Genomic DNA, 13,777 nt, shown 5'->3' with positions numbered 1-13,777 from the left:
AGTCTGAGTATTCCACAGTTAACATGAACAAATCTGATTAACGCCTGAAAAACTTATTCTCACACAAAAAAACTATCGTCCGACCAAAAAAAACTTTTCGCGCGAATGAAACAAGATAGAGTGAGAACTTCTCATCCAAAAACTGAACGCACTGAAGTGCGGTCTATCAGTCGGATTAGAACAACAGATTCTTTTTTTGCACAAATGATATACAGTAAATGGAGATAAGCAAACCAATAAGAAAAATGGCAAGAATTAACGTTTTATGAGACCAAAAAAGTCAGAGATAGTGGATAACTGATAGCGTGACAGTGACAGATACATGCACTTAAAAATTTAAAATCCGACAACTATCACACTATCAATAGTTATAAAACATATCTCAGTGTTTATGAAGGTAATCAGGTGACTACGTAACAAAATTAACAAAAAATTGCTGCAATTAATGTGAGCAATCAAAAATTAATTTTGTGTTAAGTTTTGTTTAATAGTTTTTTTTTCGAAAACAGTTGCCAAAACCAAAATGGCCAGCAGTTAACTGTAATCAGTTGCCATGCTAAGAAGCAAATAAGACTCGTCTATTATAACGAAACTAACGGAAAGTACAGCAAAAAACTCCTCAAAAAATGGGCAAAATGGGAACTCGGTATGTATTGTAGTGTGAATGTTTTTCAAACCGTTTGATAAATATTCAATCAGTTATAAGCCTCAATTATGATTATAGTGAACGAGAGCGAGAGCTGGCAGTATTGAGTCTAAGAGACAAGAGTATTACTTTATTTTGGTAGTCGCACTCTGTTTTTGATAGCTAAGAATTTATCCATAAGAATGGTTAGGTTGGAAACTTAATTGAAACTGAGCCGGTATTATTTTGTAAGTAGCGTTTTCAAATGGATGTTTTTTAAACTTAAATAAGCCTAATTTACTTATAACAGTTTGATTCTGGGAAGACTAAAGCAGAAAGAGATCAGATCGGCTCAGGGGTCTATGGCTGCACTCAAACCCGCAAAGGATTTCAAAATTTTCACTAAACCTTTTTCCACAGAAAGTTGACTCCTGGCGTTAGAGAATCTTGGTTTTGCTCTGCAAATCACAATAATTTTTTCAAACCAGAATTTTTGCGTCCATGAAGGTCATTCTGTTCCTGATTCAAAGATTTGATTAGAAGGAGGCTATAAATAGCTCCGGTTTCTTCAATCCAAAAGAATTATGCCAATGCAGAAGAAATATAAAATGATTATACAAAGAGCTTTTGATTATAAGAAATTGTCTGGCTTCGTGTAATCAAGACGAATTGTTGCCAAACCAAATAAAATTCTGGTAATCGTAGTTCTCCACAATTAAAAATAGCTCTAATTAAAACCTGCAAATTATATTCTCAGACAAAAATTGATCGTGCGGCCAAAAAACTTATTGAACGAATGAGAAAACATAGAGTGAACGGAACCCTGAACTCCAAAAATCCGAACTTCGGACTATCATTCGCCTTAGAAAAACAGCTTTTCATTTTAAACAAATTTTTAGGAGATAAACAAACCAACAAGAAATAACAGCCAAAAATAACATTGTAGAAGACCAAAAAAGACAGCAAGTGAACAACCGATGACGCTGTGACTGATGCATGCGCTTAGAAATATGATTTCTAACAACTATCACTCTATCAATAGTTTCAAAGCATGTCTCAATGTTTCTGAAACTAAATAAACGACTACGTAACAGAATTAACTTCAAAATGGAGCAACCAAAGAAATAACTTTGTTTACTTTTGTGAATTTTTTTTTCGGAAAAGGGTAGCTGAAATCAATGAAACCTTCAGCAGTGAAATCGAATCATTTGTGGTTATAGGTAGGACATAGAACCTGTCTATAATTAGACAGTATAACAAAAAACTCACTACAAAAATGAGCAAAGTGAAGAAAACGATATCTTTTTTGAACATGTAGTGTTAAAGTTTTTCAAACAGTTCGATATATATTCGAACCTTGAAAAGCCTCGATTATATTTCAACCAATAGTTAATGGGAGCTGTCTGTCTTCAGATTATATGACCTAGAGGTAGAAGAACTACAATAACAAGCAAAACCCAATAATCACAAAACTTTTTTAGAACTGATTTTTGACATAGTTTTTGAAACTGTTATATATGAACAGAAGGCATCAAATTACTAAAACAAGTTTCATTACTTAGCCAGTGAGTCCTGTTTTTTGCAGGATTAAAGTCAACAAAAAATCAGCAGGACAGCTCCTGGAGTTGAATCAAGATTAATTTCAAAATTTGAACAAAACAATGTGAACATTTATGCGCTTTTAAAAAATATCAACATGGAGAATAAAAATGGTGTGTATACTCATTCACTCACTCAATCACTCTCATAAGCAAAGCACCCGCTTACTCCTTCTCTTATACTGATCTGCTGGATTTAATTTTTGTGATCATGCTATAGTGTAGTGGATAGGCAACAGAGCAGCTACCCGACTCTATTTGCTGGAAGTTTTGAAAGCCCCAATTTTCAGTTCAGTTGTTTAGGAAAAAATAATGCAACTGCAACACTGACCTGTTTTGGTCAATTACCTTATCAGGCAGGAACTCAGCTGCCTTCAAATTTTTAACAGTGTATAACTGAGGCTATACATCAGGGATAATAGGATTTAACTATTGTCGCTATGATTTTGACCGATTAAAATTTTACATTCGAACGCCCAATATTGAGCTTTCTTTTCGTTTTGTATACCCACCTAATTGAAATGTAATTTAGATAGTTTTATCAGTTGCTCAATAATGAAATTTGTGATATGGCAGGTAAGATAGCTAAGTTTCAAGTGTTTTTGAAGTTCTTTTGTGTTTCCGAGTTTTTTTAAATTTTATGTTTAATAAGACACAAAAGTAGATTACTGTTTTGATGGTTAGAATTTAATTTTTTTGAACATTTAAGCAGTAGACTTTAATCGCCGGCCTTTTTGTATTAAAAGTCAATTTAAAATTTGTTTTCTTTTCTAAACTTTTTAAATTTAGTTTTTATTTTTATTTTTTTTTGGTTACCGCTAATAAAATGAGCTGAAGCATCTTGATTATTTTGCTTTCGAACTGAAAATTTCATTCAACTATGGTTTTCAAGAATTTCAAATTCTTGGATCTGCTGCAGAATCCATGCACCTTTGATCAGAATTAACTGCCGAAACAAATGTTTGCTTTTTTAAATAATTTAGCTTAATTTTCTGGTATCTTCAATAGTTTTTGGTAATCCTAAATCGTGTTTGGTAAATTATGCCCACAAAAGAATTTTCGGCTCTATTTTATTACCGTTGGACTTTTCTTGGTACGCTCTTTTTAGACGGATTTTTTGTCTGGCCGTTTCTTGTGTGACCTGTCTTAAAGTGAATTTTTGCGCTGATAATATTAACAATTAAGATTTAAATTGAATCGATGCCTCCAAGCGAGATCCTTTTCAAATTTATGCATTGTGGTTTTTTGTTATAGCTAATTTTGGTTATAGGTGCAACAGCGAAAGTATTCAAGAAAAATGTTTCAGATCAAGAACTTTTCTTCAGCACATATGCCTTCCTTATTCTCTTAATAAATTTTGTCGCAAAAATTCTAACAAACTGAGAATTTAAATTCTTGTTTTGTTCTGTTCATGAGAAAAGGAGCCAACGATTTGTTCGGGTTTTTTATGGATAATCTAAATAAAAAGATCAAAGCGCGGTCTTGCATTGCTAGAAAGGGATTCGCCGAGAGCAAAGAGCGAATTGAACAAGAAAGCAAAAACTCAACCAAGTCATCAAAAAAGTGCACCCTCCAACAAATGATAAGTAATGTGCTCAAAAGTTGATTTGGACCTGACAGCGGTAACATTAAGACGAAAAGAATTTACAAACGTGGAAAGCAATGTCTTCTTGTCCAGATAAAATCTCAAATCAAGCGAAAAGAGTTTCGTCGATGTTTGGCCGAAATGAGAGAACACATTTTATTCCTCAATATCTGTTGATTTATTCCTGACTAAATTTAAACGTGAAGCTCAATGTTAGCTCAGACTTGAGGTGAGTACTCTACAAGGAAGGTAATCTGGAAAATTGTTCTTAATCAAAAACGGAAAACTGATAGAAAGAAGATCACTACAATGTTTATCCACCGAGGAAACATAAGGAGTCTGAGTTTAGTTGAGCTACTCTCACAAAGATATCTTAAGTTTTTTTTATCCTCCACGGGCGTCAAGTATTTCATTCCAATTCGAAATCTACACGCTGTTTAATTGAAAAGTTTATTGAGATAACTAGAAGACCATTAGCTATTTTAGATGATTATGTTCAAAAAAATTCAATCGGTCACACGCAAATTGGGAAGTTTGCAATGCTGTAATTTCAGATGAGCATTTTTTAATGACTTCTTTGACGCAAAATTTGCTCTTGAAGCACTCAAATAGAACTCAGACCCCCAGAAATGACAACGCTCTTGATCTCGTTCTTGTAACTCATTCGGATTCCTAAGACTACTAAGTATTGGATTTACCCTTATCCGACCACAACCCTCTGTTGATCAACTACAATTTGAAGCCGCTCCCTTTATCGACCTTTCTATGCAGTTTTTGCGCGAAGTTTTAGTCAAGATTTATTCCAAGACATCGTGTGTTCGTTGCACTTTTCTTTGGTTCGCAGAAAAATGATTGTTCCTGAAACATGGCTAGGAGAACAATTAAACCTACTCTCATCTAGCCTCAACAAACGCAAGACAGAAAATACTGAAAACTATGATTTCATCTGAAGGAAAAAGTCTTTAACTGAATCCACAACTAACTTTACGCAAATTCTTGCTTTTTATATGTTGAACTCTTTGCGTGGCTGAAGTTCTGTTGCCTTTATTGTGAGTCATCTTCAAAATTCTGCTATGTCAGACTTAAGAAAAGCAAATCTTTAAAAATCCTTTCTCACTCTGTGTATCAAAAAAGTCTTCTGGGACTCATTCTGCTCCCATCCTAATTGAGGGTTGGGATAATCAGCGTTCTATTTTGCTCGTGACAGCTGCACGGTTCAACATTTTGCTTAAGATTGTCCTGTGGATCATTATCTCACTATCTGTTGCAGATGTCAATCCCCTAATTGTTCTAATAATTGCGCTCTTATTTCAGCTCCTCTGTTTCATCACTCATCAATGACATACTGTCCACTTTGTCGGGGCAAGTGGCCAGCAAAAAAAGTCTTCTTTTATAACCGCAACTCGACGGAGTCAAACAGCAAAATTGAAAAGCAGAGGCTAATTTTTTATTACCTTGGTTGACCTTAATATAGAAGAATTTGAACCTTAAACAGCACGGTTTTTACAAAAACAACATTCAACAGTTATTCAATTGATCGCTTTTCTTTACCAAAATAAATTCCATTGATAACAAGAAGGTCGAGCAGGAAATGATTGACCAGGTTTTGAAAAGATTTTGACGTTGTCGTCGCTTAAAATGTTGAAGTTTTGTGGCCTGAATAATCATTTTCTGTAGCTTTTTTGATATCTAACTGGCAGACCCCACCTGTTTAACGTCATCGAAACATTATCAGAATAAGGGGCTCACACCAGTTGCGTTCCTAAAGGTATTGTTCTGTGACATCTGGTTTTTTGTCTGGTTTGTGACATCTGGTTTAAAAATTTTTGTCGATTACATATTATCGATAGCGAAAATACTGCTTTTGCTTTGAGGATAACTCCAAATTATCATGTACCCCCTCTGAAGTTTTCGCCGGCGGTCAGATAGATCTCTATAATCTTTAAGTTGGCTCTCCGGGTTTTCACCCATAGAAATGTGTTATTTTTGTTTGACGTCTTTTTGCACGTTGAAAATTGATTCCAGGAGTTTATTAAAAGAAAATGTGGGTGAACTTGTCAACACTTCTCCCAAAAACTAGCTAACTCCGGAATCCAGCTTCAAAAGGACAGTTTATTGTAAATGATTTCATTGAGGCGGGGAAACTTGAAACATTTTGAAACTATCAGCGTACCACAAACTCCTTCTGAGAAAGTTTTACATAAACCGTCGTGACTCTAAGGATAACTTGAACTACTCAAGGACTCGGGTCTATTAGTTGCCGATGTACTTTCTGCTGATCAGAATGTTGTCAATAAAATTTTTAAAAACAGAAATAAGGCAATTTGCAGCAATGCCGTATGCATTGATTTTCATAGTATAATAGGTTGAATTTTGGTAATATCAAAGTTTTTACTATGACTACTACTATTGCTGAATTTAAATAAGTTCGAATCAATTTGATGGCATTTTTTTTCTGTCTAAATTTTTTTGCGTTAACCTGTTTTTCCATGTATATTCATGCTTGGTGACATATTAAGGATATCAAGCAGCCGTTTTCGTTGAGAACAGTCTTTTTTAAATGGATCACTATTAATTGAGATTGCTGTTAACAGATTATCTGCGATTGACTTCATTGTCATAAATTAGAATCTATTTTTTGTTGCTTTATTTACAAAAATTCATTGCTTAACCTGTCTGCCTAATAATGAGTGGAATGAAACTTCACTGCTTTCAAAGTTGTATACTCTCTTCTCAAGAGCAAAAAAGTTTGGAATTTTATTAACAATTTTTTATCTTCCAAATTGTAAAACAGTTCTGAGATAATTTTGTCGCTTAAAAGCTTGCCGTTACTCCGCAGACCTGGTACCAAGTTTCAACGTGCAATTTTTCACAAATTGATATATGGTTTTTGTGTCCTATAATACTGCATTGTGGACTTATTTTATGATAACATCGTTTTGTAAATCTTAAAGTTGAGTTTATCATTTTGCTCATCATTTTGTAAAGTTTATAAATTTTTGTTCATATGTCAGGAGAATAGAACATGAATTGTTCTTCGATCATTTCACCGGAATTTCTTGTTTTTTTTTTCAACAGGCTTCTTCGTTAATCAACCAAATACCGGCATTTTTTGTTCTTATCTAAATTTTCCTTGAAAAATAGCTTCCATATAGACCTGAACCTTTTCGGCCTATTGGACTATAAAAGTACCCAAGTCTGGACTAACGAAATGAGCATGCTCAAACAAAAATTTCAAAAGACTTGAACTCGACTCAATATTTCAGCACTTGATTTTAACTATAATTTCTTTCTCGCTGATTATAATTTCTATGTTCCTCGACCATATATTTTACCGCTGTACTTCAACTCGGCCTTAATTTTCGGCTGATCTTTCGACATAGCTTTGACGCCATAACATGTTTTAGCTAGCTGTGATGTCACCTCAAGGCTTTATTACAACTTTGGAAGACCTGAACTCACGACCGCAAAACTCGACTGATCACCACGTGACTTACCCGAACCACAACCACTCCTCGTTTGACTCAATTAGTAATATGAAAATGGATTCCGTTAATGCTACAGCTGCGTTCACTTCAGATCCAGATCAAGTGATTGAACCATTTGACCACATTTATGAGAATGTGGAAGAAATGAGGTTGGCTGCTTCTGTTTATTCAGTGCACGGTGCTGATGAACAGACTGCCCAGGTTTGTTGACTATCAGAGGCAGTGGGTCTCGTAAAAAACCCAACGGAAATGATTCCCAAGCTGATTCGACTCTTTCCCAGCCCCCCCCCCCCCCCAGCTTAATGATCAGATAACCTATGGCCCACTCCCATCATGGTAAACATACCATAATTGGGGGCTAAAATTGACATTGATGATGATTCTTAATGCTGATTCTTATAGGAAATCCCCCCACCCACGCGAAAAATTAATTCGTTTCTCGGAAACTGTACCCCTGTGGAATTCCCGGAAATCTTGCTTATACTTACGTATCCCACAATTCCGAGCGGGAAACTTGCCTATTCGTACATTTCCCGCTTTTTCTCGGTGGGAAACATACATTCACTTTTGCAATGACACTATCATAACGGATCAAATTGTCACCATCGAAGTTCAATGTTATCAATTTGCTCGGTTGTGATAGTTTCATATCAAGGGACGCTAAGCCATGGAAATGGCCCGCGATGCATGCCCAAATGTTCAAATATTTAACAGTCAAGTAGGGTTTAATGTCCGTCTTGTTTTATTTCTATTTGGGTATTTTTCTTTGGGATTGATTTTTCTATCTAATATCGGGTGGGGTTTTCATGCGTGTTTTTTTACAAAACCGGACACAGTTGTTCAAAGTTAGAAATTATCCACAGCTTTTGGTTTTTACATTCAAAAAATCTATTCCTTCTTGTTTTTATTACACTTGTATAATTTAGTGAACCCTTGTAGATACACCACACCGTATTTGTTTGCTAATGACACTTTCTTGCCTTTTCCAACATAACCCTCTTGTGAAAAACTAAACAAAGAGATAACATCCATTGGCGGATGGCTGCATTCAAACAAGCTCGAAATCAACCACTCGAAAAGTTTTTTTTCTAAATATTTTTGAAAAAGAAAAATAGCTCACGACAACATGGAGACTGCCTTTTAGATAACTGCCATCGTTTCAAATTATAAGTATAATTATTAACTCTCACTTAACATTCGAAGAGCACATAGAATTTGTTTGCAAACAACTTCAAAAATTCAGGTAAAATGGTAAAAATTTTTAGATGATTAATTTAAAACTTCAAATTATTGAAATTTAAGAGGATTGGAATTTCCAGTGAATAAGAGTTTCAATTGAATTCGGTGAAAATTTTTTGCTTTCTTGAGCTCTTGTTGCTATAAAAACGTCTATTTTTGTTATTTCAAAAATGGAATTTTCACGAATATAACTTAGGGTTAAACCTTTCATGTTAATCTATATAATTGAAATCACCTAGTATCATTTTTGAAAATTGAAGCATAATACGGGTTGTAGGTTTCATGTTTGGCTGTTCGTTGTAAAACTTAGATGTAAGACCCAAATGGAACATATCGGTTCAATGGAACAGTTTCATCCTGCGTTCTCCAAAAAATTCTGTTTATTTATACGTGTATCTTATTTCTGAACCCGTAGAAATTATGTAACATTTGGATTTATTCAATTTTGGGATGCTTTTCAACAATAGCAATCTGTCACCATAGTTTGTTTGATGCCGCAAAAAAGGTTTTTTCATTCTTTTGTTCCACTCAATTGGCAAGCGGCCTTCATTTTTTTATCAATCTGACTCCAGGTGTTCAAATATAAGCAGATTGAAATGCTCATAAGAACACTAAAATGGGGAGAAGTTTGAAGTCTGAACTTTTTCTCTTTTTTTACTTGAAGTGTGAACTTTTTCTCCATTTTTGCCCACTACAATTTTTTCAGTCATTTGCCTGTATTTTGGACTGAATTTTGTTCTATCGCAGTCGCTGTTTTCAGTTTTTTTCACTCATAATTATTGCTCAGATATTTTTTTAAATTTGGAGGAGACCGCTTTTAAGTTAACATCGTTGCTCAAATTTTCAGGATTGCACTTTTTATGAGTATTAGATGCTAATCAGCTTCAATCTCGTGAGAGAAGTTACAATACAACAGTAAAAAGGACCCAGTGACTTTATTTCGTTTAGTTCTTTAATTAGTCTTTTTGTTCTTCTTCTGAAAAATTAAGAGAATTCGTGTCTATTTTGTTTGTTATAAAATATTGCTAGATGTATAATAGGCTGCGGATGTTCTTTGAAAGTTCCCAAAAAGCCTTAAACGGAAACATAGTGTCCCACACTTTCGAGGATAAATTTAAATTAACTTTCGCCAAGACCACCTAGTTTGACTAGCTGTTTCTGGGAAGTTTTGTCTGTGAAGGTACAAACCCCACTAGTAATAACACTCAAGATTATTCTACAGGATGTATGGAAAGAAGGATTAGCTTGGGATGACCCTTTGCCATTTGAAAAACGGAAAATGATTCAAAAATGGATTGACAAATACCAATCAGCACCACCCAATGAACTTCCTCATTTTATAAAGTCCCCTTCATCAGTGGATAAACAGCATGGACTTCACATATTCAGCGACGCCTCGCAACTAGCTTATGGAGCTGTAGTTTATATCAGAAGTTCTTCAGAAAATAGCGTTTCATGCTCATTTCTCATAAGCAAAGCCAAGGTTGACCTCATCAAGCAGCTCAGTATTCCAAAAATGGAGCTTCAGGCCGCAGTTCTTGGAACACGCTTGGTTTTCAAGGAGACCGTTTATTGGTGTGAGAGCACTGCTGTCCTAGCTTGGATTAAAAGCACAGACAAACTCAAAATTTACGTGGCCAACCGCGTGCGTGAAATTCAAAACAACTCTTCACCTGATAATTGGAGACACATCTGCGGAAAGAACATCCAGCAGATCACGTATCTCGTGAAATTGACCCAAATGATCTTGTCAAATTGTGGTTAACTCCTCCATCTTTTTTGTATGAGCCGAAAGACATTTGGAGCAAGATACTTTACGCGGAGAAAACGAATGTCACAACATTACAACGACCAATTCAAGCCATCATTGACGTTGAAAGATTCTCAAAATGGGCCAAATTGCTCAACGCTACCACACAACTCTTCCGTTTCCTCAGCATACTTAAAACGAAGAGAAAGACAGCACTCAACTGTACGGTTATAGAGAAATTGAGAAATCAACTACTGCAAGCATCACAGCAAAACTCTTTTGGTACATCAGTCAAATTTCTGAAGCAGAAGAAATCTTTTCCAACAAAAGACAAGCTTCTTCAGTTTTCACCGTTTCTCAGAGACAACACGTTGCATGTCGGTGGCAGAACCAAAAGAAGTACATTGGTCACAACACAAAACATCCAATGATTCTCAATGCAAAAGAACCATTACTCGGCTCTTTTTAGTTAAATGCCACGACATTCGTATGAATTTTGGGAATAAAATCGTCAACAACTATGTACAGCAAAACTTCTATGTGCTTAATCTTCGCGACGCTCTTAGAAGTATCACATACAAGTGCTTTGATTGCAGATGTTTAAAAGGCCAAGGACTTCAACCAACAGTGGCGGACCTACCCAACATCAGATTTCTAAAAAATGAGTCTTCTGTAGTTTTTGCAAACGTCGGAATTGACTATATTGGCCTTTTTACCGTTATACAGCGGAATAAAGAGGAAAAGGCCTATATCTGCTTCTTCAATTGTCTTGTCACGATAGCTGTGCACTTGGAAGTGACAGAAGAATTAAAGACAACAACTTGCAATTACAGCCATCCAAAGATTCATCGCAAGACGGTGAAAACCTCGACTATTCCTCAGTGACAACGGCAGCAACTTTCTTGGAGCCAGAAAACATACAACGACAACCACTCAAGCTCCACCATGAGTTCATTAGACAGTAACTTACTGAATCAGTCTGTTGAATGGCGTCTAAACCCTCCTTCTGCCCCTCACTTCGGTGGGGTGTGGGAGAGGCTCGTACAGATCGTAAAACGAGCTCTTCTTTTGAACTTACGATCGGCAAAGTTGACCTGGGACACCTTTTCAACCATCGTCACCGAGACCGAACGTCTAGTTAATGCGAGACCCTCGACACATGTCAGAAGTGATGTCGAAGACGAGGATCCACCCACACCTAATCACTTTCTGATGGGCAGGGCTTTTTCGAATATCCCATTATGTGTCTTCAAAGAGAATCCCACCGTCCAGACGAAAACGTGGATAAAAGTGCGACAAAGAATCGAAATAATCTGGGAAAGACCTTTGAGAAAGTACGTTCCGACTCTGAGCGCCAGAAAGAAGTAGATCAAACCTGAGGCCAATTTGGAAGTCGATGATATTGTCTGGATCGATGAAGGATGGACTCCAAGGGGGATATGGCCATTGGGACGCGTGACAAGGACATTCACCGGCACCGACAAAACTTCTGTGTCTTGTGAAGTAAAAACTGCTTTAGGATTTTTAACCCGACCAGCGGTTAAGCTTGCACATGCTTTTTCGAAACCACCCACGTAAGAATAGGAGGTTAGGTAATGTAGGCTCCGAGAATGTTATCGACATCGATATTTCTTTTGATTCTGACATACCATTTTTTGCCGCCAAAAATTTGATTCCTTTGAATTTGATTCATAAGCCCGAAATATACGATTAAGCAAAGCGCACGTGTCGTGCTGAAGCCATGGAATAAAGGTAATTTCATCAAGCCCAAGTTTTGAACCCAAGTAATCTAAAGACGACAAGACGCCAGAGCCCCCCTATTGTCAAGTCGAGGGCCAGGGCATTGTCACGCTGCTTTTTTTAATTTTTGCAACTGTTTTGCGGGATAGTATGAAGATATTAACAACACGAGAAGCCAGTCGACTTCAGGGATTTGAAGCCACTAGATCAAGGCTTTGTTTATTAACGATTTAATATTCAAGACGTTGAAACTTATTAATCGACCTTGATTTAATGTTCTGATTTAGTATTTATCGATCTAAGATTGCTGCTGTGCTCATGTTTCAATTTATAGCTGCGCGTCAAAACCTTTGTAAGATTTCTTGAAGTTTTTCTGTCGCAAAGACATCGAAGCTTTTAATATTCAATTGTTGCAACTTGCGTGAGCGTAATGATTTATATGAAATTATTGAAATTTTGAATCTGTTTCACTAAAAATAAGAAAAGTTCTTAACAATAGCCATTCGTTCAAAATTTAAAGATGACAGAGTTGCTCAATTGTTTGGACCAACTTTTTTAGATAAAGTCTAGCCCAAATGTTTGAATACGTGGCACGTTTTTTTCCATAAAAAATGGGACCAAATTTGCATCTTGAGTCATCTCTATCCAAATTGACTTCTCAAATTTAATTACACGATCCTGGTTTACAAAGTTGAGGGCTAGTTTTACCTCTGGTTCCCATGAAAGTTTTATAAAACTAACAATTGGGAGGCCTTTCTCTAATTTGTATCGGTTTATATCAAAACTGCATCATTTATTTGTTGATATATTGATATTTTTGTTCCGCAAAAACTTTTATTGAGCATTTTTCCAGTGACAGCAAGGCCAGTTTTAGTCTCATTTTGATGTTTGATGTTGATTTTTCATCCCAATTACAGACAAATTTTGATTTCGCAAAATTGGTTTTGTAAATTTTTAATGAATTAATGACCTTTGCCAGTACTTTTGTTAATTTAAAGAACTATTTTTAAGTCTAAATATTCAAAGGTCTAAAAAATTGCTATCTAAGAAGCTTCTAAAGAAATTATCTAATGCTTTCAATTGATACCTAATGGTTTTCACTACTGTAATTCGAAATTATATAACTGTGGATTTTAAAAATTAATAAATTATTCCAATTATAAGGGAGCGCTGTTTTTTATAAAGTTTTTTTGCCTTTTTTGTTTTTTTATCTAAGTTAAGACAAGAGTGATTTCAAACCACAGCTAAATTATTGGCGAATCAGATTTACAATCAAATGAAGGCCCACGATCGTACATTAAAATTTCATTGAAAACCTTAATTTTTTGTGGCATCAAACCTCTGTTTGCTTTATAATGTTTGTGAAATTTTGAGTTGTGCCTCTATTCGTTATTTTCTTCAGTTTTTTAACGCAGACTCAGAAATGACATGCCCAATAAGCAGTAACAAGTAGGCCTATTTACTTTGTTTTAGTTGAAAGCATATGGTTATTATTGCTTATGATTTTAAGAAAATAATTGTTTTTCTCAAATATGCCTATTTTTTTCTTTTTTTTGTCACCCTGACTGAGCGTTGCTTCAACAAACAGAGAGGTCTCCTTCTCCTTAAAATGAGGTGACATATAGTGTTTTTTGCTGTTTTATTGCTTTATAAATTCTATAATGGTTTTTTGGCTGTGAAACTAAACCTGATTTTTCATTTTCTTAGCATTCATATTTTCCTAAGATATGTTTGATGATCAATGCTCTCAAT

The 13,777-nt window shown here is 35.5% G+C and overlaps 2 protein-coding genes across 2 annotated transcripts in view; both read left to right on the top strand.

The window, feature by feature from the left end:
* Positions 1–10,300, top strand: part of LOC142345129 (uncharacterized) — a 46,332-nt gene extending 36,032 nt beyond the window's left edge. The window contains exons 4-5 of the mRNA XM_075397216.1: positions 7,216–7,497; positions 9,716–10,300. Of these exons, the coding sequence (XP_075253331.1) occupies positions 7,216–7,497; positions 9,716–10,300 (867 nt within the window). The remainder of the gene's footprint in view (positions 1–7,215; positions 7,498–9,715) is intronic.
* A 930-nt stretch (positions 10,301–11,230) lies between these two features.
* LOC142345128 (uncharacterized) lies at positions 11,231–11,653 on the top strand. The gene has a single exon (XM_075397215.1). It carries the CDS (start codon positions 11,231–11,233, stop codon positions 11,651–11,653), a length of 423 nt encoding a protein of 140 aa, XP_075253330.1.
* The last annotated feature ends 2,124 nt before the right edge of the window (positions 11,654–13,777 follow it).

Source organism: Convolutriloba macropyga, chromosome 8 (genome assembly GCF_964194025.1).
Source record: "Convolutriloba macropyga chromosome 8, txConMacr16.3, whole genome shotgun sequence".
Lineage (NCBI taxonomy): Eukaryota > Metazoa > Xenacoelomorpha > Acoela > Convolutidae > Convolutriloba > Convolutriloba macropyga.
This window is presented reverse-complemented; position numbering and strand designations above follow the sequence as displayed.

Excerpts from the sequence above, each read along its gene's own strand:
- LOC142345128 (XM_075397215.1), top strand. The coding sequence starts at position 11,231 with ATGAGTTCATTAGACAGTAACTTACTGAATCAGTCTGTTGAATGGCGT.